Source organism: Psammomys obesus, unplaced genomic scaffold (genome assembly GCF_907164565.1).
Source record: "Psammomys obesus unplaced genomic scaffold, mPsaObe1.curated_primary_1811, whole genome shotgun sequence".
Lineage (NCBI taxonomy): Eukaryota > Metazoa > Chordata > Mammalia > Rodentia > Muridae > Psammomys > Psammomys obesus.
Window position 1 is genome coordinate 2,232,340 of NW_026593286.1, and position 24,020 is coordinate 2,256,359.

At 45.7% G+C, this 24,020-nt stretch overlaps 1 protein-coding gene across 2 annotated transcripts in view; it reads right to left on the bottom strand.

Annotated features, from left to right (window-relative positions):
* Positions 1-1,961: 1,961 nt before the first annotated feature.
* Positions 1,962-24,020, bottom strand: part of Asb1 (ankyrin repeat and SOCS box containing 1) — a 25,674-nt gene continuing 3,615 nt past the window's right edge. The window contains exons 3-6 of one of the 2 annotated variants that reach the window (XR_008721196.1): positions 22,540-22,842; positions 16,284-16,669; positions 14,618-15,488; positions 1,962-3,527 (exon numbers count right to left, since the gene is read on the bottom strand). Coding sequence is in view for 1 of the 2 variants with exons in the window: in XM_055616721.1 (XP_055472696.1) it covers positions 15,361-15,488; positions 16,284-16,669; positions 22,540-22,842 (817 nt within the window). In the remaining variant the exon portion in view is untranslated. Of the gene's footprint in view, positions 3,528-10,453; positions 15,489-16,283; positions 16,670-22,539; positions 22,843-24,020 lie in introns of those variants that run through there. The other variant, XM_055616721.1, reaches the window with a different exon arrangement.

A 24,020-nucleotide genomic window follows, 5' to 3' on the forward strand; every position in this document is an offset into this window, starting at 1 on the left:
TGGTTTTGTTTAGGGAAAGGTGTTGCTAATGGGTAGTAAAATAGAGTCTCCTTTTATATCCCAGGCTGGCCTAGAACTCACAGACATCCTCCTGCCTTGGTTTTGTGACTGCTAGGGATTATAGGTATGAGCTACCATGACTGGCATAGGCTTCATTTTGATGACCTCTACCTATCTACAAAACTTCCTTAGTTACGTGAAGAGACCCAAATACGCTTCCTCAGAGTCTCCAGATGCTTCCCTCCTGTCCAACACCAGTGTCATTCCACAGCAACCGGCCCTTCTCTCTGGACTCCTGTGACATCAAAAACTAAAGCCCAGTTCCCCAGAGCGGTGGTTCTCAGCCCCGCCCCCATGCTGTGGCTCTAATACAGTTTTCATGTTGTGTGACCCCCAACCATAAAATTATTGTGTTGCTACTTTACAACTGTAATTTTGTTACTTTTCTGAATCACACTGTAAATGTGAGCTATGCAGGGTGTCTTATGTGTGCCCCCCCCAAGGCGTTGAGACCCACAGGTTGAGAAACTACACTAACCCCCTGAATGGGTGGAGCCTACTCTGGGTCACTGAAACAGCAGACATCCTCACCAGGCTGTCTGGAAACAAGGTCAGAGAGAGAGGTGCTACCTCACCCAGAGCTACCCTGTCTCCAGTGTGCCCACAATAGGGCAGTGTTAAGTCCTCTGGGCTTCCTGGCAGACTCAGTGACAGCAAAGCTGACTGCAATTTCAAAGACCTCTGGGGGAAATGTCGATGGTAGACTTGCATGAGGCAGAGAGCGTCCCTCTGATGTACATGTCTGAAAGCTCTCATTCTGTCCCATCACTCGGGACAACCAGATTCAAATTCCCCCGCTAACCTAATATTCAGAGTAAATCCAATCTCCCTATTGCCTTGTCTTCCCTACTGATTTTTCCCATCCAAGACAAGAATGGAATGTCAAAGCAGCAGAGAGACACCCTGCAGAGACACCAGGCCTTCTCCCTGGTCTGCATAGGAGGAAGACAACATACAGAGCTTCAAGTTCAGTGAGAGAAAATTAAAGTGCAGTTTCAGAACATTAAAGGTAGACTGGAGAGATGGCTCAGAAGGTAAGATCCCTGGCTCCTCCCAGAGGACCTGGGTTCAATTCCTAGCACCCAGATGGTGGCTCACAACCATCAGTAATTCCAGTCTCAGGAGATCCTACACTCTCTTCTAGCCTGCCTGGGCACCAGGCATGCATGTGGTACACAGATGTACATGCAGGCAAGATTACCCATATTCATAAAGTAAATAAGTAATGCAAAAAATAAAAATAAAGAGACGGGGAAGACGAAGACAGCCAATGTTGGCCTCTGCCTGCCACATACACATGCCACATGACACTAACAAGTACATTCACTCACACACACACACACACACACACACACACACACACACACACACACTTTTTTAAAGAGATAAAAAAGTGAAGGTAAAATCAAGACCCCTCTATGGGCAGGTGTCTTGGAGTGAAAAGAAGAAAATGGCTGAATGAATAAAAATACCAGTCAGTGAGGGCTGGAGAGATGGCTCAGAAGTTAATAGCACTTCCTGCTCTTGCAGAAGACTCAGGCTCGGTTCCCAGCACCCATATAGTGGCTTATAGCAACTTCTAACTCTAGTTTTAGGGGATCCAATGCCTTTTTCTGACCTCCATGGACTCCTGTGCATACATGTAACACATATATATACTCACATACATGAAATAAAAGAAAATATTTTCTTAAAAGTCAGTTAATACAATGACCCAGGCTTTAGGGAAGTCTTTTGCCAACATTCATGTTTTCACACTTGAAAAATATCTCAAGATTCTCATTGGCAGATAGTGAGTAGCTAGAAAATTGTTGAGTCTCACTAGGTTGTTTGAAGCTAATTCAGAAGAAGTTCCTTTGGTTTCGTTAAGAAAAACAACGCTACCCAATCACTCTGCTTTTCACTCTCCATTTTTATTTGTAGGTTAGATTTTCCACAAAGAGCATCATATACTCATAAAACTTTGAATTTCAATCTCAAGCTTACGCCAAATGGAGCTGCCAGTTTCAGCCAATAAAAATATGAAAGGCTCAATTGATCCCATCTAAATGTTGCATAGAGCACAGCCATGCGGAAACTGCTCACTGTCTGCCTGACACTCACGGAGTGATCCTCCTGTACACAGGGTGCCCGCAGGCTGGCAGCTCTGTGGGTGCAGGTCCCTCAGAGTCTGTGACTCGGGGGTTCTTTCCCGTCAGAGGAAACAGCTCCTGAGGAACACCCCCTTTCCAAGAGCCTGCCAAGGGACGCCCACATCCCAAGCTATCAGTCCTGACGATAAGTACAGTTTCCTCAGAAGTGCCCCAATGCCGCAGTGCAGCGGTGGACTCAGAGGATGGCTCTCAGACTTTCACATGATGGAACCTAAGACACAGTGGGATGCTCTAAGACGTGATTAGGACATGAGCGCTGCATCCTTATGATGGGATTGTAGGAACCAACCTGGATCCGTCACCTCTCTGTCCCTTCTACCATCCGAAGACACAGCACTCAAAGCACCATCTAGAAGCAGAGGTTAGGTCCTCTGCTGACTCCAAAACCGCTGGCGCCTTGATCTTAGATTTCTCTGCCTCCCCAAGCCTGGGAAATAAACTTCCATGGTCTGTTACACCAATAGGGACAGCGGGAGATATAGGGTGCTCAGAGGCTTTTTCCAAGTTTTAATTCATGAGGGGATAACAAAAGTCTGGTCCTCGTGGTCTTTGGGAGGAAATGAAAGATTTTAGTGTCCAGCAGAGACCAACTGAGTGAGACCAACATCTCTGCAGCCAACCCACTGACCCACACGTGCTCACACAGCAGCTCCTGGAGGCAGGTAGGCAGCCAGTCTACACTCCAGCCTTATAACGAGGTGGGACACGGTCAGAATAACCAGCCCCGGGGAGCATTGGAGAGCAGCTATCGCCAAAGTGGGGAAAGGGTATGGGAAAGGGAGCAGCCCCCAGAAAACATGGCTAGGGGAGATCAAGGACAGCGGCCAGGGATGCATTTGCTGGGATGGGGTTAGGTGCCTTCCCAAATGACTGCAGAACTGGATGAGAAGTGGGAGCAAGCTGGACTTGGCATGACTCCCCCAAAAAGCTTCTCAAAGCAAATACAGCTTGTTCTCACACACCTGGAACTCCCATTGAACTTCACAAGCCCTGAAATTCAAGCTCTTGGGTGGAGCAAGACCCCTCTCAGCTGGCCCCAGGGGCCCTTGTACTGCGCTCAGAGTCCACCGCTCACCACAGCTTGGCGCAGGACCATAGTCACTCTTTCCAAAACAGCGCGGACAGCCCACTTGGGATTTCAAAAGCATAAATGCACATTTTCCAAAAGGCCCTTCTCAGGCCACTGGGTGTGAAGCCAGACCTCAGACACCGAATCTGGGAGGGAAAAGTCACCTCAGGGAGCCTCCGAGGTCCAGGATAAGATCAACAGCACCCCAGGGCCTTGGCAGATGGTCCTCCAGAAACAGATTCAACCTGCAAAATCAATTCACTCTTGTCAAAGTATATCATTTACTTATTCATTCATTCATTCATTCATTCATTCGGCCAGCATTTATGGAGCACCTACAGTAAGCCGGCTCTGTAGGGGTAGGCAAAGATACCCCAGAAAGGAATGCGATGCCCCTTCCCTGACTACAGGCACTTGCTTCTACGAGGAACAACAGCCGCTCAAGGGCACTGCTGCGTCCAAACATTAGAGGACAGGGCCCGGGGTGGAAATGGTTTGGGCATACCCAACACCACCGTGCCAGTGGTGTGTGACCACAGCAGTGGCATCTCTGCCCCACCCTGAGCCTCTGTCCTCGGTGAAGGCAAAACCAGGCTGGATTCCACGGGCTACTCAGGTCCAAGCAAAACCTCAAACCAGGGCCAGTCGTCCTCTCCATCACAGCCGTCATCACCACCACGGCGCCACCCCAGTGCTTGTCTAAAGGGAAAGCGGTGTTCTGTCCTCTGCCTCTGCAAAGCTTGTGCCTTCAGGCCAGGCTGTGAGGAGCCAAGCAACAGGGCAGAGACCAGCAGCAGGACCAGGGCAATCCTTACTCAAAAGGCAGAACAGCAGGGTTCAGGATACCTTATCCAAAGTGTTTGGAGCCAGAAAAATGCTGCAGACTTTAGACATTTTTCTGTTTCAGAAATATTTACATAGAGATAACGAGAAAGGATCTTGGAAATGGAATCCAAGTCTAAATGTGAAACTCATTTATGTCTCATAAACACCTTATGTATGTACATAATCCAATTGTAATTTTAGACAATATTTTAAGAACTCTATATGAGAAGCAAAGAAACCAGCTTTTATGACATAGAAATTTTCAATTTGTAGCATTGTGTCAATGCACAAAAAGTTCCAGGTGTGGGAACACTTGGATGTTGGATTTTCACATCAGGGATGTTCAGTTTGTGGTTCCAAAAGGAGAGGTGAAGAGGAACTGCTGGCCAGATGTCAGGATGTGGGGACCGGGTGACCCTTTTCAACAGCCTGGAATTCAGAGATCAAACCGCAAGCCTGTGGAGGACTGACTGGGGGTTTCTGTAATTGGTGCTCAGGGGCCCACATGTGTGCTGTAGCTTCCTATAGGAAACCAAAAGTAGAATGGTGGGGGCGGTTAAGTCACTGAGACTTTCCTTCTGTCAAGACTGGATTCCTACCAATCTCACCAAGAAGTACCAAGTGTGCTGGAGGTTGGTCTGATGCATGTTCCTGGCCCTTAAGATCTGGTTACACCTATCTTTATTTTGTAAACTTGCCTAAGGCATATCTGATTGATTAAACAGCCTATACCACGGCAGGGCAGAATGGGGTAGGCGTGGCTAAGGTTCTGGAGCTTTTAGGTTCAAGAGAGAATCATGGGAGATAGATGGACAGGCAGAGAGGAAGAAGGAAGAAGCCATGATGGGTTAGCCTGAAGAAGAAACCTTATGGGGCTTGGAGGAACTACTCCAATAATGGCATGAAAAGGCCCAGATGAAGGATAAAAGCAAGTATTTGTAAGACTGATTGGAGGATAGGATGGTTAAGGAGGATAGCATTGAACTGGGGCTGAGAGATGGATGGTGAGGTGATTCAGACAGCATAGGTAGGAATACTTGCCCAGCCCAAGGTAAATAAGGCAATTATAAGATCTAACAGGTGTCTGTGTGTTATTATTTGTTATAGCAGTTTAGATAATACCACGGTGATAATCTTAGGGCTAATAATAAACATTATATAGCCAATACTGTTTTATTATTAATTACTACAACACAAGTGCTTCCAAGTCACGGGGGCACCTCCTCTGATCTGTCATAAAGTCATGTGACAGAGAGTCACACAGGAAAGTCCTCATGCCATCACCACAAAGAATGGGCAAATCAGTAGCAGACATCAGTACCACTGTCTGCATTCAGCCACTTCTTTGTGCCAAGGAGCACCGCTCATTCGCTTACACAGGCATCCTGGATGCTTCAATCACAGGCCACACATTCTGCGGAGCGGAGCACTGGACCTGCACTGTTGTTAGCCTGTCCCCAGCGCTACCGGCTGGCCGTCCATGTGCGTGTATGCTGCGTCCACAGCTTTAACCAGCTGTGGATCAAGAACACCCAAGAAATGGTCCCATCTGGCTGAACAGGTAAGAAACATTTTTCTTGTCATTTCCCCTTAAACAACAGAGCATAACAACTGTGGGACCATTTTTATTATATTAGGTATTTAGGTATTGTAGTGAATCTGTGATTTTAAAGATTATGGAGGCATGTAAGTTACATGTAGGTGCCACTGCCTTCTCATCTAGGCATGATGGTGCATACCTGTGCTCCCATCATGCAGGAGGCAGAGACAGGAGAGTTTCCATAAGTTCAATGCCAGACTGGTCTACTCGGCTTATTCCAGTCCAGCCAGGGTTATATAGTTAAGACCCTATCTTTAAGGTTTAAAAATAGATAGATAGATAGATAGATAGATAGATAGATAGATAGATAGATAAAAATAGCCCTTTTACATCGAGACTTGAACACTCTGGAGTGTTGGTTTCCTAGTTTGTAGGTCCTGGACCCAACTCCCCCCACCATGGATCCAGAGGGATAGCCATACATCACCCTGAAGGGAAGGCCTAGCTTGTCAATGCAGAGACAAGCTCAGGCGTCCCACTGTTCTTCCAAGGCCCCACGATGGTCAGCACCAATCTCGGATAACCAGGCGTATGGCGAGAAGTGAAGCCAGGCAGAAGCTGCTCACCTACTTCCCATCTATATATATATCCCCCCCCCTCTCCTTCCTTCCTCCTTTTCTGCAGGGCCTTCCAACGTAGCCCAAGCTAGCCTAGAGATACATGTTCCTCCTGCCTCTGCCCCACAAGTGCTTAGGATTGCTGGCATGAGCTACCACATCTGGCTCCCACCCAGTTTTCTCAACCAGCCCTTTGGGTGGGGCAGCTTTGCACTCCACTTGGCAGATGAACATCCCGCAGGCAAGGGAATGGTCAAGTCCTAACTGAAGCCTAGTAGTGCAGCCTCAGGGCTGCCTCCAAACCATCCAACAGTGGAGCTCAGAGCTTGTGGATGGAGCCGAGGCCAGTCAACAGGGCTTCTCAGCAGCTGGCCTGCAAGTCCAGCTGTGGCCCAGCAGAAACATCTAAGTTATAAGTTTTTGTTTTAACTCAAGGACAATTTTACTGGGGTCTGAAAGAGAAAACACTGCGGAAAGCAAGCTGAGAGGATCTCAGCAGCTGCTAACAGCTGCTAGAAGAATAACATTGTGACTCAAAGACACACGCCTACCCAGGGCCTCCCTGCCCAATGCAGGCTGGATTCTCAGAGGAATGGACTCTGAGGTTGTTTCTGAGGTTGTATCTTTAGGAGTGGCCCCCTGGGACCCAGTCCATGGAAAAGGAAAGGACACAGGAGTGAGCAGCTCAAGAAGTGAGCCCCAGCAGCAGGCTGCTCCATGGAGACATAAAAGCTAGCTCAGCAACTAGAGCTACAGGTATGGTTTGTGTAACCAGCCAAGACAAGATCCTGGTTGTCCAGGAGCTCTTCTGAACTTGGTGCTTTCATCTCCAACCCCAGTATCCCACAGAGCGCTCATCATCTGCAACTGAAGGCAGGAAGGGACAGAGGACATGGCCATAGCCTGGAAGCAGCATTCCTGGTGATCAGAGCCTCAGCTCAGAGAGTGGCCATGGAGGAAGAACAAGCCTTCTGGGTGGAGAGTCAGCTGTCACTATATATGCCCACTGTGGCCCCAATACATTGTGTTTCACATACTGCTAACCCCTTTGCTGTGTTTTCTCGGGATTTTTAGATCTGAATTTAACAGTGAGATGGGCCAGTGTGAGGTTCTTTTCTCCTGACTTTGTTGTATGCTAAGCACTGAGGTTGCATTGACTTAGCAAGAGTTTTCTGGCACCAATCGCCAGCACAGAGCATCTCTGCTTTAACTCCACCTTGCATTGTCCGGCAGCAGTTCTGGAGTCTTCCCCTGCCTGCTGCCAGCAGAGGTCACCAGAGTAGCGCTGAAGGAGGAGGTACCTTCCTTTCCTGAGTCTGACTTACCAGGTTTCCTCAGTCCCTCCTAGGGAGTGTGGGGAAAACTCAGCTGGCTTCCCCATGGAGGGTTCAGAGATACCCACAAAGTACTGCAGATGCCCCCACTGCCCAAGCTGCCTTCATAAAAAGTCCAGCTATGCCCCAGCAGACTTATCAACAAGTTTGAAGGCACCTTCTTTCCCCATAGGCACCTAAAAGGTGTGCTGGGGGAGAGCCATGTCCCCTTATGGCAGCTCAGTTCCTAGCTTGCTCATCCTTGTCTCACAAACACAGACCATCTCCGGCCAATATAATCCAGGAAATTTTCTCTGGCTTTTGTTGAGCCAAAACTACAACATGACCTCTCCATTAGGGTTCCCACCCAAGTCTTAGGAAGGGCTTCCTAGAAATTACAAATTCTCTCAAACATTCCTTGCTCATATTAGTGCAGCTATGGTCACTCAGTCATTATCGGAAGTAACATGGGAGATGGGCTCCCAAGGATGGGTTTTGGAACTGATCAGTTGTGGTCATACTCGTAGATGTATGCAGGGCTAAGCCCACAGCCAATGAAAAATAGAATGCTCAGAACTAACTTAACTAGCCTCGTTTCAAGCTGTCAGTAGCGTCCTGTCAAGCTTTAAGGCTGTGACAAAAGCCAACTGAAGCAAGGGCCTCCAGAGCCCCAGTAGATGCTGGCCGGACTTGTCACAGTGGCAGTAACTGCAGGGACTATAGTGTGCAACTGGCTCCTCTGAAGACACTAGGAGCTGACAGAGGAATGACAAATAGGTTTGGTAACCCAGTACAAAATGGTGAGGTAGTGAGAAGAAGAGAGTTCTCACAGCAGCCCTAACACACACACACACACACACACACACACACACACACACCCACAGGTACTCATGAGGCTAGTCTTTCGGAGATTCAGAAAATCTAATTGCATTGGCTGTGAACAGTACTGAACTCGCAGCTTTATCAAAGTCTCCTATCAAAGTTAGGGCATTGGCAGGAAAAAGGCAGAACCACAAACCCTGGACAGACAGGTGAAACTTACAATCTTAACTCTCGTGTCATTTTTGAGTGCCATCTGACTTCTAGTGTCACCAAAACTGGAAATCCAATCTCCTTAGGAGTGGATGCTTTAAAAGGGTTCCTCATTCTCCATATTTGTACAACCCTTGTGTTGCTGTGAGGCCTGCTGCTACGGCCATAGGTAGATGTCTTCATTGCGGCTGGGTTCCCCAAGATCCAGTGATTTCTACCTTGTATCCAGTTGTGATTTACTGTAATGGTCACCATTTACTCTAAGGAGAGGTTTCTTTGATGAGTGATGGTAGCTACACTCATCTGTAAGGATAAGGAAAAGATTTAGAATATAGTAAAGATTTATGCACGTCCAGCAAAGTGGTGGTTGACATTCTTTCAGTAGTAGCAAAGCTATCCAAGTGGTGGGTGTATATTCTTTTAGTTATAGCCAGGCATGGTCAAATCTACCTGTCTATAATCCCAGCACTTGGGAGGTGAGAGGCAGGAGGATTAGTAGTTCAAGGTCATCCTCAGCTACCCAATGAGTTAAGAGGCCAGCCTGGGCCACATGGAACTTTATCATTTATGGGTATTTTGCCTCTATATATGTCTGTGTATCATGAGTATGCCTGGTACCTGGAGCTCAGAAGGGGTCATCAGATCCCCTAGGCCTGCAGTTAGATGGTTGTGAGATGCTATGTGGATGCTAGAAACTGAAACTGGGGTTCTTTGCAAGAGTAACAAGTACGTTTAACTGCTGAGACAACTCTCCAGGCTATATATGAGACTCTTGAAAAATGTTTCCCAGTGTCTATATCTTCTTGGCTACTATCTGGGATCCACATGCAACCTTTTTTCTTTAAAGGCAGCAATTTTGGGATTTGTTATATATTTGGGTGAAGTCCAGTAAATCTCCACTCTGTTACTGTTCCCTTCTATCCTCTTCCCATTCTCTTGGCTATTACCCTCAACCCTCCACTCGCCTCCATTCTGACATGGCTAGACTTGGTAGCACTGCTCTCTTTACTATTATCCTCTCTTATCAGGAACGCTTACATGCTAATCACAACTGTCATATGAAGGTTATTATTGTGTTAATTTTTCTTGCTCAACTAGTTTTCATGTTATATTTACCAGTAAATCAAGCCCAGCTCCTCTCTAAATCTTTTGCCAGGATGTTCAAAAGTAACTGGTGGTGTTGTGTCCAAACAAGACTCGGCAAACATCCCATGCCTGGTTCTTTACCTCTTTATATTGGAGCCTCAATTTCCACTATAAGCCTTCTTCCTTCTTGATTTATTCCCTCATTTTGAAGTATATCCTCGAGTAATTTCCTAAACTTTTAGAATATATTAAGTCTTTCAGAGTGACCTTTAATTGACCTGGAAATAATCGCCCTTGAAAAATTTCAAGCAGAGGTCCCATTCTCTCTCATTCCTAACGTGCCATTGGGAACTCCACTGCTGCTTCCTCAGGGCACCGTGCCTAGCCACTGTTTACTCCTGTGCTCTGGTGATCTTCCTGGCATCAGCACAAGCTTTCCCTGGTAACCTGCAAACTGAAGCCTGTGTTCTCAGGATTCTCTAACTTGCAAATCAAATATGCAGCCTAACTAAACAGAGTACCATATGGGACATGCTTGTAATCAGAGTTCAAGGTCATCAAGGACACTTGAAACAGAGTTCTGCAGATGGAGCTTGATGAACAGTGACTGGACAGGCAGCCTCTGCCACACAAATGGTGGAAGGGAGGCAGAGAGGGTCTGAGGGACACCTTTCTTCCTTTCAGTAATGCACCATGTGTAAGGAATGGAGACAACCTCTGAAAGGAAGAAGCAGAAAGCACGCGAGGAAACCAAACACTCAATATGAACAACTATCTTTATTTAGTTCATTCACTCCAGGTTTATCCCAACTTGCCACATCTTTACCCTCAAACTGGCAAAGTAAGTCACATATAACATGGGGCAGAAATGGAAGTGTTCATTACGCCCCCACACCACAGATGCTGTGCAGTGCTGCTGGCTGGAAAGCTGTGGGTACAACTCTCTTCAATGCAGGGAGCAGAGCCGCTAGGTGAGACAGGCTGCTAGTAGTTTACTCCTGGGCTACATTATGGGTGTCCCCTGCAGCCCCAAGAACCCTGAACAGCTGTAAAGTCCTGCTTCTCTCCAGTCACAGCGAACTAGCCACGAGCCAGTCCCTTCCACTTGAACTGTGCACACAACTGCATACGGGGCCGGTAAGATGGCTCAGAGGGTGAAGGCACTTTCTACCATATGAGACTACCAGAGTTCAATCCCTGGAACCACATGGTAGAAGGAGAGAACCAACTCCCAAACATTGTCATTTGATCTCACATCCACACCATAGCTTACATGGGCGCACATATACACATGAACACACATTTCATACACAATGAATGAATGAATGAATGAATGAACGAATGAATGAATGAATGAACGAACGAACACCTAAACGTAAATGAAAGACTACACATGGAGGAAGCGTCGTCTACCCGGTGAGACACAGGCCACAAAATTAAGGCATTTGGGAGGGAAATTAGAGGGCGATAAAGCATTTATTATAACAATGTATCAAAAATGTCATTGCACTTTTAAAAGCTCTTAACTAGGCACAAGGGCAAAAACAGTCAGTCAGGCCACTTGGAACAAGCACTCACTCATCCCCAAACAGGAAATAGGGGGCTGCAGTGAGCATGTCTTCTGCACAAGCACACAGCCCCACTGCATGGTACACTACACATGCCCGACACCAACAGAAATAGTGGGAGCTGTGTAGACACCGAGGGGAGAGCGGGTAGCTGCTGGCTAGATGCCAGAAGCAAGTCACACTGCGTGTCCTTGACAGCTTAGTTCACACATTCCAGTCTCAAATCAGTTACAAACACCCTTCCACTGCTTGTTTTACCTAAGAAACAAAGATTCTAAAGACAGAGCTCAGTGCAGCACTCGCTTTACATGCCCAGGTCTGCTTCAGTCCCCAGTACCGAAAAAAGCTCCATGCACTTCTGCACCGAGTGTCAAGTACATGTTAAGGCTATAGAAGTTCCCCTGCACCCTTCCTCACGTCATAAAGCTCTGGCAGGCTACAGTGTACAGTAAATACTCCACAACCAAAGCTTGCATGCTCCTGTCTGTGGGACTCTCCTGGGATGACTAAGAATCCCTAACTGGCTATGTTCGTGTACCTGCTACTTCACTGCCCAGCAAGGGAGTATGGGACGAAGAACAGTGAGGTGAAAATGAGCAAAGGAGAGAAAGAAGCTCCCAAGTTAAGAGGCACTTCCAGGAATCACTCTGTGCTGAGGGAAGGTCATTAGACCCCTGTAGTCAGGATTAGCCTCCAAGTGCCTGATAGGCAAGCATCAAGGAGACAAAGGAAGCAGCAGACCACCACTGGTGCCATCACCAGCCCCCTAGGTACCACTAGTTCCAAAGGCCTCAGCGAGGGCCAAGCAAGCCTTACCAAAAAGGCCACACTGGCTTCCTATGGGCAGCCTCATGGATCTGAGGTGAAGAGGCCCATCAACAGTGTGTCTAGACTTCCTAGGCCATACAGTTATCCCAGAGATTACTCTTGGACCCACGCAACAGGAAAGCTGCAGTGCCTTTCCCCACCATGTCAGCTACCTAAGACCCCAAAATTTCATTAATATGTAACATTCACTACAGCCAGATTGTGCCAGGATTTCAGCAACAAGCAAACATGGAGTGGGGGTGGGAGTGCTGTGGACTGCAATCAAGAGTGTTTTAAATGCAAAGACATAGCCCCACACCATCACTTTCAAGCACACATTCTGTTCTTTGTCAGGAAGGACATGACCGAAGAATAAAAGACAATCCAGTCAGCTGAGGAAATGTGGCTTCCTCAAGTACTGCATGCTGCACTTATCCTTCACCTGTACGGCTCTCCGCTGATGCTGCACTGTGGGCTGCAATGATCCGACTGTCCCAGAAGGTCAGCAGAAAGAGCCCACACCTCCAGACCAGGGGCTCTCAGCACTGTTAGTTCCACAAGCGCACTTCCACTAAGAAGCAGTTCCCACAGGACAGACACCACTCCCAAAGTGCTTGCTGCCTGTCAGCTCTCTCAGGCTCAGCGGGTCTCCTGCAAGGCACAGCAGGAAGTGCTTTCCTGGTCTACAGTGGAGCCTCCTCCACTTCTCCAGGAACTGGCTGAGCAAAGATCAGGGTGGCTCTCCGGCATATTTTCCCTCCACTCAGGCCCACAGTCAGTAATCCTTCATGACTGTTCTTTCAGGGGATGTGAGTTCAAATCCCAGCACCCACATGCCAGCTGACAACTGTCTATAACCCAAGAATCTGATACCCTCACACAGACATACATGCAGGCAAACCACCAATGCACATAAAACGGAAAGAAATATTTTTTTTAAAAATCATTCATGAAAAAGGGAAAACTTTGAAATGATGACCCTTAAGCCTGACAACATTTGAAAACTGCTAATAATCTACCTAACTAGTATTTTTGCCTAAATTTACCTAATGTCAAAACAAAACAAGAATCTCCACCTTAAGTCCTCTTATAGAAGAGCATAAATAAATAAATAGATAGATAGATAGATAGATAGATAGATAGATAAATAAATAAGTAAATAAGTAAATAAATAAATAAATGAGAAGCATCACAAGTATAACAGCTACAACGTGTATGACATTTGAAGGTTTTTGGAACTATGTCTAAAAACCCAATACTGCAAAGATAAATTTTGAGGAATCAGCAATGGCTCCATACCAACCTGCGTGGCCAAGATTCGATGTTCAAGCCTCTGTTCAAATCAAGTGGCCACCCCTGGAATAGCAACAATCACACAGACACTCCCTGGGTGAGCTGGGACAGTCTTCAGGCTCCTTCCCTCGGGCCTGCTGAGCAACTCTGCTAGGACCAGCTCAGGCCTACCACATTTTCATGCTAGGGAGGATACAGGAAAACACAGCTCAGACGTCTGCTCACTAAAGCCACATCAGCTTCCAATGGTGCCTCTCCTGAGCCTGGGGTGCTCACAGGAGAGTGCTACTCTTTCCTACCCTGACCTCATCTTTGCTAGCAATGAAATGCAGAGCTTATGTAGTGCTACTGGAGACAAGGAAAATGTCCTCAGTGAGTTGCAATGCTATGTCACATTCAGGTTTGCCAGCTGGAAGTTTTGAACAAGCAGAGACCTCACAGTGCTGGGATTATGAAAAACCTAGCAGAGGGGAAGCTACTCATGTCCAAGTGAAGAGCTGTGGGCCTGGGCCACCTGCAGAACAGACAGGAACAGGCTCTGGCCCAGCCCAGTACTTACTGGCCAGGGCTGGGCAAGGCCTATCAAAGCTCCACGGAGTGCGTTTGGGCCAGCTTGGTGCCACTGCACAGGGCCCTCCTGAGACGCTGGGATGGAGGTTTGGAACTCCATTCACAGAATACAAAGGCCATCACTGTCTGGTCAGCTACAACACACAATGGTACAACTATAGAGCATCATTACAGGTTAGACTTCTTTTATGGCCAAACACCTAAACAGACTTAGTATCTGCTTGTCCCTAAACGTTCTCAAGTCTATACAGATCCACACAAGAATCCTAACAGGCTTCAAAATGACCAAAGGTGATTTCACTGAAACAGGAACAACCTAAGCATTCTCAAGCCCACAGTTCCTGACTCACCTGCACAGGACTCCTGCACCTAAAGAGCTAAACATACCTGCAATAAGGTCATCTCTCTCGCCCACCAACAACCCCTGGGCAGGACAAGGAAAGAGCTCTAGGAGTACCCACAAAGGCATTGGGCCAGAAAGTGGGAGAAACAGTCACCAACACCCAGATGTCCTGTCTGGTGAACACCAAGCACTGTAACCTGAAACCACCCAGGTGACTGACACATTTCCCACTTCCTGTACAGGAGGTCTGAAGAGAGCACCCCAGTGTCATCTTATCCTGTGAGGACTGGCAGTGAGTGCTATTGGGATGGTCCCTGTTCTGAAAGTGGGCAGTCACTTACTGGTTGGTTCCAAGCAGGCCTCCTAAAGGCAATCACTGTCTGAGGATCCCCAGGGTGAGACATCAGGAAACCCTCAGCAGAGCAGGTGCTGCACTGTGGACGCTGGGCTGGGACCTCCATGCACTAAGATAGCAGGCAGTATTTGCAGCCAAGAAACCATCTTGGAATGGAGACAGCTCTCCAGAGAGAATGCTGCAGCGGTAAGCAGGGATATGCATCTGGAAACATATACAGACAAACATACAGGGGCGGAAAAACAGGCCAGCAAGTGCACGAACCCCATCTCTGCTCCCTACATATTTTTTTAACAAAACTCTCTTTGTTTGCATAGCAAGCCTTGAAAGAATAATAAATTGCAGAGTAGGAACATAAATAAAAGCAGAGCTCTGGAAAATACAAGCATTCCCCACTGGGGCTAACACCAGGCTAACAGGCCCAACCCATACTGCATACATTTCACAGCCCATTTCAGGAATATGTACGGGTAAAAATCCAAGACAAAGATATTGAAGAACAAAATTAAGTTTGTATGTGCCTCTCAGTTGACAATGACTCAAGGAGTGTTCGATGGCCCAAGCACCTGAGATGGAATCACAATCCAAGAGACCACAGCTATTTCCTCTTCACTGACAGCCAAGGAAAAGTTGGCAGCACAGGACATGGTTCACAGGATGCCAGAATCAGTGTCAGCTTTCACTGCAGAAGACTGGCTTCCTTACTGCAGTCAACGCTGCATCTCAAGTCTACTCATAAAGCAGAAACTTCTTGATGGGGTCTGGCAGCGGCAGCAAGGGAACCAGATGTAATCGGTATTTGCCAAGAGCTCTTCTCACAGCCACGCGGCACAAACTCAGCAAGGTCCTGGGAATACCTGGAGAGTGTGAAGAGAAGAAGAGTAAGGAACAAGTTAACTCTACCCTCGTTCTGAAGGCCAGGAGCTGACCAGCGTAGACACACCTGCACTAACACTCACAACACCTTCCTAATCGCAGAATCCAGGAGGCCCCAGAAGCAAGGAAGACCTCAGTATCTGTTTCCATCTTAACCAGGGCATGTACTCATCTGACAGCACCCCCCTCTGTAATGCTTAGCGCCCTGGAAAAAGGCTGTCCACAGGAGACCCCACAAATGAGAGCAGAGTTCTGCCAGGCAGCTTAATCTACTTGGCAAGTTTCAGGTCAGTGAGAGACTCTGTCTTAAAATAAAGGTGAACAGTGCCTGAGAAAAAACAGCCAAGGTTGTCCTTTGGCTACACACACACACACACACACATTGAGACACATACACACTCTCTCTGAATGCCACTCTGGAGAACTACTGGTCCTGCCTGAGGGCTTTAGTCGCGTGCTTAGCTAGAATTTCTTCTGGGGCAGGAGGGTGTGTTTTGTTGTTGTTTTGGTATCTAAGATTTACTTACTTATCTTCATATGCACGGGTGCTCTGTATGCATGTGTGTCTGGGCACCATCTGCATGCAGGGCCTGCAGAAGCCAGAGGGGCCTCCTAGAACTGGAGTTACAGACAGCTGTGAGCCTCTGGAAAAGCAGCCAACGCTCTTAACAGCTTAGCCATCTCTCCAGCCCTGTTTTGTTCTTGTTTTATTACTACATTTCACTGGTTCAGTAAACCTGCAGGCCACAAGACAGAGTTGAGCTCAGGCAACTTACTTCTGGCCTCTTTAAAGACCTTCAAGGCCTCAGGGTCCATCTTTCTTCTGCCTCTTGCCTCTGGGCCCAGTGACTCCCACTTCACCAGGTTCAGGTTGGCTCCAAATTCTACCAGCAAGCTTACAAAGGCTGCCTCACAGCCATGGCGCAGGACAGCATCCATGACACACGCAGGAGAGCCCCTGTAGAATTCCTGTGTGTTGACAGGGCCATTGCAATTGAAGTCAGGATTTGCCCCGGCTTGGAGGAGCAGCCTAAAGCACTGAAGGTTATGGTAGGCAGCACTGATGTACAGAGGACAGACCACCAAGGAGGTAAGCCGTCTTGAGAAAGGAGGCCGGGTGTCAGGAGTCAGATGATGGTTGACATCAACATCAGCCCCATACCTACAGGAAAAGAAGAGCAAGTTATAAGTCAGCCTCAGACCACAAAGACTGTCCAGCTACCCTGAGAGAGGCATTAAACAGTCACACTGGGAGCCTCTGGAGACTCCACAGGTTACAAACACAGCCAGCCTTTGCTATCTGCAGTTACTGTATCCAAAGACCCAACTAACTACAGGCCAAAAATATTTGGCGGGAAAAACAGCCTACAATGAACACACACAATCACTTCCTTGTCCTTACCGCCTACACAACAGATTACAGCAGTTACACAGCACCTGCTGTAGACTTGTATTTTAAGTTGTCTGTGTGCTGAGACTAGATGTAGAAACCATACCACTGCATGGAAGAGGACTAAGGATCTCAAAGTTTGGTATCAAGAAGGACAGGGAACTAATCTCCCAGAGAAACAAGGGATGACTAAAGTATCAGTACTTCAGCAAAAGAATGCAACAAGTCAAAACAGAGAATCCATTCTCATACACAAATTCCAAAGAGAAGTCTTTTATATCTTTAAAAATAAAATAATCCCAACACTATACAATTTCAGAATTAAGAGAAGAAAAACTTTCAAATTCATTATAAAACCAACTTAATTTAAAAATCTTCAATAAGGGCCAGGCTTGGTGGTGCATGTCTTTAATCCAAGCACTTAGGAGATAAAGCCAGGTGGATCACCAAGTAGCCTGGTCTACAGAGTGAGTTCCAGGATAGCCTGTCTCAAAACACCAAAAATAATCTTTAATAAACAAAAAAAATTATTATAACAAAGAAAATTTGAACATATATTTAGAAAGCAGTGTACCTAAAACTCATGGGGACTATCCTATGAATTCTAAACTAATTCCAATACTAAAAATTCCATTTAAATAATATACTGTATTAATGGAGCTAAAGGAAAAATACTGATTATCACTAATAATGCAAAAGGGCAAAGCCAACAATTATGTATGTTTCAAAATATTCTATGAAACAGAAAATGATAGCTATTTCCTCAAAAAGATAAAATACATTTTCTTAAGGCAGAAACCATCTTATTTCACAAGGAAGTAGTACAGGTGCCCTGTTACAAGGGAAGCACAACATAGAGCCCTCCTCATGCTGCCTCTGTAACACTGATGCTGAACACATGGTAGTGCAATTGGCAAAGGAAGACAATCAAATAGATAAGACTGGAAAGGAAGACACAAACCATTTTCTTTGCTCAGAGGAAAGGATTACAAAATCTAAAAAGGCCTACAACGAGTGAATAAACTACAAGCAATGAGATAATTCATTAAAGTAGCAGACTAAAATGGCAGCCTTCATGTATACATATAGATACAAACAAAAGCCAGTTTAAAAATGAAGTAGAAAAGCAATAGCCATTGTGCCAGCAAAATGATTTTCAAATGATCTATATAAGCATAAACATAGCAACTCATAGTTCAAGAGCAGACCTAAGAAATGGAAAGACGCATCAAATACTAGAAGCCTCAGTATATCATGAATTGTCCCTGAGTTGATTTGAGAATGAAAGCACTGTTCCTGAACTACTGATGCCAATTCCAGTTAAATAGCACCCTGGAACTACAGACACTGGTTCCAAAGCTCATCTGGAAGACTGAAGAAGACTGACAAGCAAAGTGAAGACGCAGAGGGTATAGCCCCCCAGAAGAGGGATTGTTCAATAAAATCCCTCAATAAAGGGATCAATAAAGATCAATAAAAATGTAATGCCAGCACATGGACAGACCAGCAGACCCATGCAGACTCACAAAACATCTTCCAACAGATCCGACTGCAAGCAGACATTCAGTACATACACTAAGAAACTATCTTAAGGGGAAGTGTGCTCTTGAACTTCGTAATGTTTTTTCCTCAGAATAATTGGAAATGCATATGGGAAAAATAAAGTTATGTCCATTATTCACAGTGTATACCAAGATACATTCCAAATAGATCAGAATTTACAAATAAAATATAAAACCATATGGAAACTAGAAAAAAAAATGATTTAGTAGATAAGGGCCCTTGTTGTCAAGACTGATGGCCTGAGCTCAATCTGGCAACCACGAGCTGGAAGGACAGAACCAACTTTTGTGAGTTGTCCTATAAAATCTACACCCACGCCATGAAGTGCCCACACCACACCACACACACACACACACACACACACACACACACACACACACACGATTAATAAATTTTTATTTAATTTATTTAATTTTAAAGTGCCCTGAGATACTACTTTATGCCTGTAGAATAAAAAGCTCCCAGTGTTTACTGGCTGTGCTTTAATAGAAACAGCTATCACTAATTTTTATAGTAAATGAAATAGAGCAATCCCAGTGGAGAGAAATTTGGCAATTCTACCAAAATTACAGATCCACTTACCCTTGAACCCATCCGTCACTTTTCTTGGGACCTGTTCTCGTGGCACATTTGCAAAACTAAGAAGATGTGCACACTGGCAATCAATAAAGCACTATCCCTAACAGCTGAGCCAAGAAACCAACAGGAACTGGCTGGCTTATCCTAAGATGCATCACTAAGCAACTGTAAAGGGAAGGAGGAGTATTTTTCTGTTTTGCCCTGGAATGTATTCCAAAGCACACAAATATACGAGAGAAGTGAGATAAGCGTGCAGTATATACTTAAAGGTTTGCATTTGTAACATGGCAAACTCAGTAAATACATGGATTTACTCATTTGTAACAGTGAAGGACAAATCATAGACCTTTGAAAACGCTTACCTAGAGAGGAGGGAGAAAACAAGACAGTGAGACAAGGTTAGAAGCTAGACCTTTTCAATACAGTTTGTTGTGTAGATTACAGTTGGAACTAGGTAAGGACTAGTTCCTTAGTGAAGCAACCACTAAAACCTGATGGGAAACAGCTGATCAGACATGTTGTGCTCCCCAGCATGATGACTCTTTTCAGACAGCTAAACATTCAGCCTCAAAGGACTAGCAGGGATACTCCCAGCATCAGATTCCATTGCAAGGACCTATGCCAGGAGGCACAGCTTCCCAGGAGGGCAGTATCATGCAGCCCTGCCCAGGAGGCAGGTGCATAGCAATAAGAAGGTGATTCCTAGAACTGACCACATTTTGACTCCCAAGGACAGTCCAGATGTTAGGTATATATGTCACTAGGTGCAGGTGCTGAAGGAACCAGAGACAATCTCTGAAAGACTCTACATGCAGTTTTGCCTGCCCCTGATATGCTCCACAGACACCCTGACAACATGGCATTTAGAGTTGTCTGAGGTCAAGTGCAAACTACCTATCTCTTTTACTATAACCATGGGTCAGCCAGCTACAACAGGGAGGACAACCAGGCTCAGGGGGCAGAGTCCTAACAAAGTTAGCAAGGGACCTGCTAAGGACAGGGACTTGGCATAAGACAGTGGCACCCGAATGGTGCCAGGAGGAGTGAGAGGAGGCAATAAGAGATGGAGATTAACTAGTCAGTGTATATGAGGAACAGAAATACAATATGGACACAAACCCTCAAATCCAGGGATAGGAGAGCAATGCTCCCAAAGCAGAGAACGCTCCTCAAAGTACTTCAGCTCTTGGTTTCTTTTCTTTCTGAAACAGGATCTCACTGTGTTGTGCAGACCAGTGGCAATCCTTCAAGTAGCTAGGTTCTGGGCATGTGCAACTCTGCCCAGCTTAGAGCTTCGTTTCTACACAGTAGTCTTAACTCAAAGAACCTGGGCTCTAGGGCTGATTCAGGAAAGTCTACACTGAACTTCGACTATTCTGCTCACCAAACAGTGAAACGTGTCAAAAGGACACAAAGCTGGCTTAAACCACCACTAACAGCCAAGTACAAGTCAATGTGATCATCATTAAGTAACAATAGCAGACTGTGACTCCACCTGGACAACATCAGAAACCTAAGTCTATACCAACATAAACAAAAATTTGAGATAAGGTATAAACACAGCTGCAAAATGCCTCTCCACAAAATAATAATTACACAGGAAAGAAGAGCTTTACAATGAAAAACCTGACAGAAACCACTGTCATCAAATTATAAGAGTCCAAGTCAGCAGTAACAGGATAAACGAAAGCAGGACTCACTTCTGCAAGATTCCTGCCCCACCCGATCCTCTAAACCAGTCAAGCATCAGTCATCTGCCACCTGCTTACTTAAGCCTTCTCTGGCCCTGGGTAGTTCTGTGATGTCTCACAAACTATGCCATCACCTGAGTATTTCTCTTGAAACAGGAAATGACAACACATAGGAAGCTCAATATGTGGGGACCTAATATTCAGGGTCCAGAGAAGACGGAATAATGAATGCCATTTTCCTTGACAGATGGCCAAGAGTCTCAACCAGCAGTCCTGCTTTATAATCTGTCTGCAGCACTTCAGGTGTCCAAAGGAACTTGGAATCAAAGTGCTTTTTTTGGGTAGCACAGGTCTGAGGATACACAAGGTCAATATCCTTCGTTGGCACTTTCCTCTACAAATGGAAGCTCCCTTATCCTCTAAGACTTTCTAGGAGTAAGAGAATACTCAAGCAGAAACCCCATGTTCCATTTCACTCACTTCACTTTTCAACTAACAACAGAATATATTTCACAATAATTATTTCTTCCATCCTCATTGGAGACATGACTTCCAAATTGTTTACAATCTTAGACAGTGTGACAGTCTGGTACCAACTGAACTACAAGAAAGACAGCCTTTGAAACTCATAAAAATATTCTAGATGGGATCCAGTTAATTTTAATCCCAAATATCTTCTAAATTTCTCTATTGCTTTTATTACCTCTACAAGGAACCACCCCAGAGAGCTTAACAAATTAATATAACTTTGAACACACAGAAACATCATTTCTTAACTTCTCCCCTAAAACATCAGTAATGTAGAGCAAGAGAGCTTACAAACAATGGAAGGTTCTTTACAGAGGGTCAGGAAATTGCAAAAATGAAAGATGAGAGACATGCCTGTAGGAAAAATGACATAGGCAAACAAGCAGGCAAGCAGATTTGTGTTATAGTTAGATGATATTATCCATTAAGTAATTTAACCATATCATTTCCATTTTTCTTCTTTTGTTTTTGGCTTTTTTTTTTTTTTTCTTTATAGACAAGGTCTCTCTATGAACCCGACTAGCCTTGAACTTGCTATGTAGATCAGGCTGGTCTCAAACTTATAGAGCTCTACTTTCCATACCCAGAAAGTTTCCATTTTCTAAAGGTCAATCATCATAGAGTTTAGAATATAGAAAAATTTTAAATAAAACAATATATACTCATATGCTTTCTCATCAGTGCCCTGCACTCCACAGAGGAAACAGGATGCACCCACTGAAATGCCCTCAGGGATTTCTGAACTAAAATGGAATGTCATTAACTGATCCTATTCAAAAACATTATCATAGAGGCAAAGGAGATGGCTCAGTGGATAAGGATATTGCCACCAAGCCTAATAACTTGAGTTCCATTCCCGCAACCCACATAGTGGAAAGAGATAACCAACTCCTACAAGTTGTCCCCTTGTGCATAAGTATGTACACATACACACACACGCACACACTCAAACACACACGCACAAACACAAAGATACACACACGTGCACACACACTTTCAAAAAACATTTAAAGAATAAGGAACTTTAGAGGATATGACCCAAGCTTAGATGAAGGTAGATTACATGGAAAGTTTACACATTAAAAAAAAATAAATAAGCACAGAGCTCAAAACTTTAAGAAAAATAACAGTAATCATAAGGCATCAGTAGGTCCGACAGCATAAAGGGCACTAATAAAGCGGCCCTTCAAGTCCTCTAACAAGCGTAATCTTAAAGACACGCAGACAGAGACAATGCAGACAGAGACAAGAGGAAATGGCTACAGACCTGGAAATACTGACCTGATAAGAGCCTTCAGGATGTCATCCCTACCCACACGAGAGGCATGGTAGACAGGAGTGCTACGGTGGTGCCGGCTGCCGTTGGGGTCAGCACCAGCTTCCAAAAGGATCTCAGTGCTCTCCAGGTGCCCATTCACTACAGCCACATACAGGGCGGTCTGCCCCTTGACATCCACCAGGTCCACCTCTGCCCCTTTGCGTATGAGGAAATCCACACAGTTGCCATGACCTGCAGTGGCTGCGATTCTCAGTGGTGTGCAAGGCAACCAGCCACAGCACCAGACAGACTTTTCATTGATGCGGCTATATGGAAACACAGGGAGATTGTGAGAATTACCCAGGTAAACAAACTGTTCTCCCTCCTCTAACACCAGAGGCACTCAAGAAAGACAGCCATTAGGTAGCCAACCCTGGGGTTTAAAATGCCTTCATGTGTGTTCTGTTCTCTTTCTCATGGTGCTGAGGATCAAAAGCGCAGGATCTTGTACATGCTAAATACTCTACCCATGAGCTACACCTCCAGCCCTTTGTGTTCTCTTGTCCTGAAATGCTCACAACTGTCCCCGTTGAACTTGAGCGGCGAGGACAGGCATTCAGGACCCTCAAGGAAACTTGAGGCTTAGGCAGACTAATCAGCACTAAAACTGAGCTTTCTAGTTCTTCAGGCCCTAACCCACATTCACAGCCTGCTCCTCTACAAAGCACATAGAGATCCACTGGAGTCACACGGCAGGACAGACAGGTCATGTGCCCGCTTACTACTGACCACCTGTAAAGCTCCACAGCTGAAGTCTTTCCCAGAGAAGGATGATTAGTAATAGTAAGCTATGTCCTCCTACCCTAACCCAGAATAACTGAGTCTAGATCATTAAGGGTACAGGGGCTGCATTCTTAGCCAGAAGTGGCAGCAAACTGTCCAGACTATTAGGCAGTATGACCACCAGGTACCATCTGTGCTGTCCACTGACCCTTTAGGTCAGCACCTCTGCTTCTGCACTAATGCTTCTGCATGTTCTGCAGAATCTAAGAACATGCAGTCTCTGATGGTCATTCCTCCAGTCACACATGGGCTGATATGGGCCAATAAAGCCCAGGAACCCTCAGAATTCACAACCAGAGAAATGGACAGCAGAAAAAAAAAAAAAGTTAAAAGAGGAGGACATTCATACATTCATGGACCCTGGGGTTTAAGAAAAAAGGAGCCACCAGGTGTTGGTGGTGGTGGTGGTGGTGGTGGTACATGCCTTTAATCCTAGCACTACGGAAGAGACAGGCAGATCTCTGTGAGTTCAAGGTCAGCCTGGTCTACAAAGTCCAGGACAGCCAAGGCTACACAAAGCAACCCTCTCTCTCAAAAAAAAAAAAAAACAAAAATAAATATAATAAAGAAGGAAGGAAGGAAGGAAGGAGGGAGGGAGGGAGGGAGGGAGGGAGGGAAGGAAGGAAGGAAGGAAGGAAGGAAGGAAGGAAGGAAGGAAGGA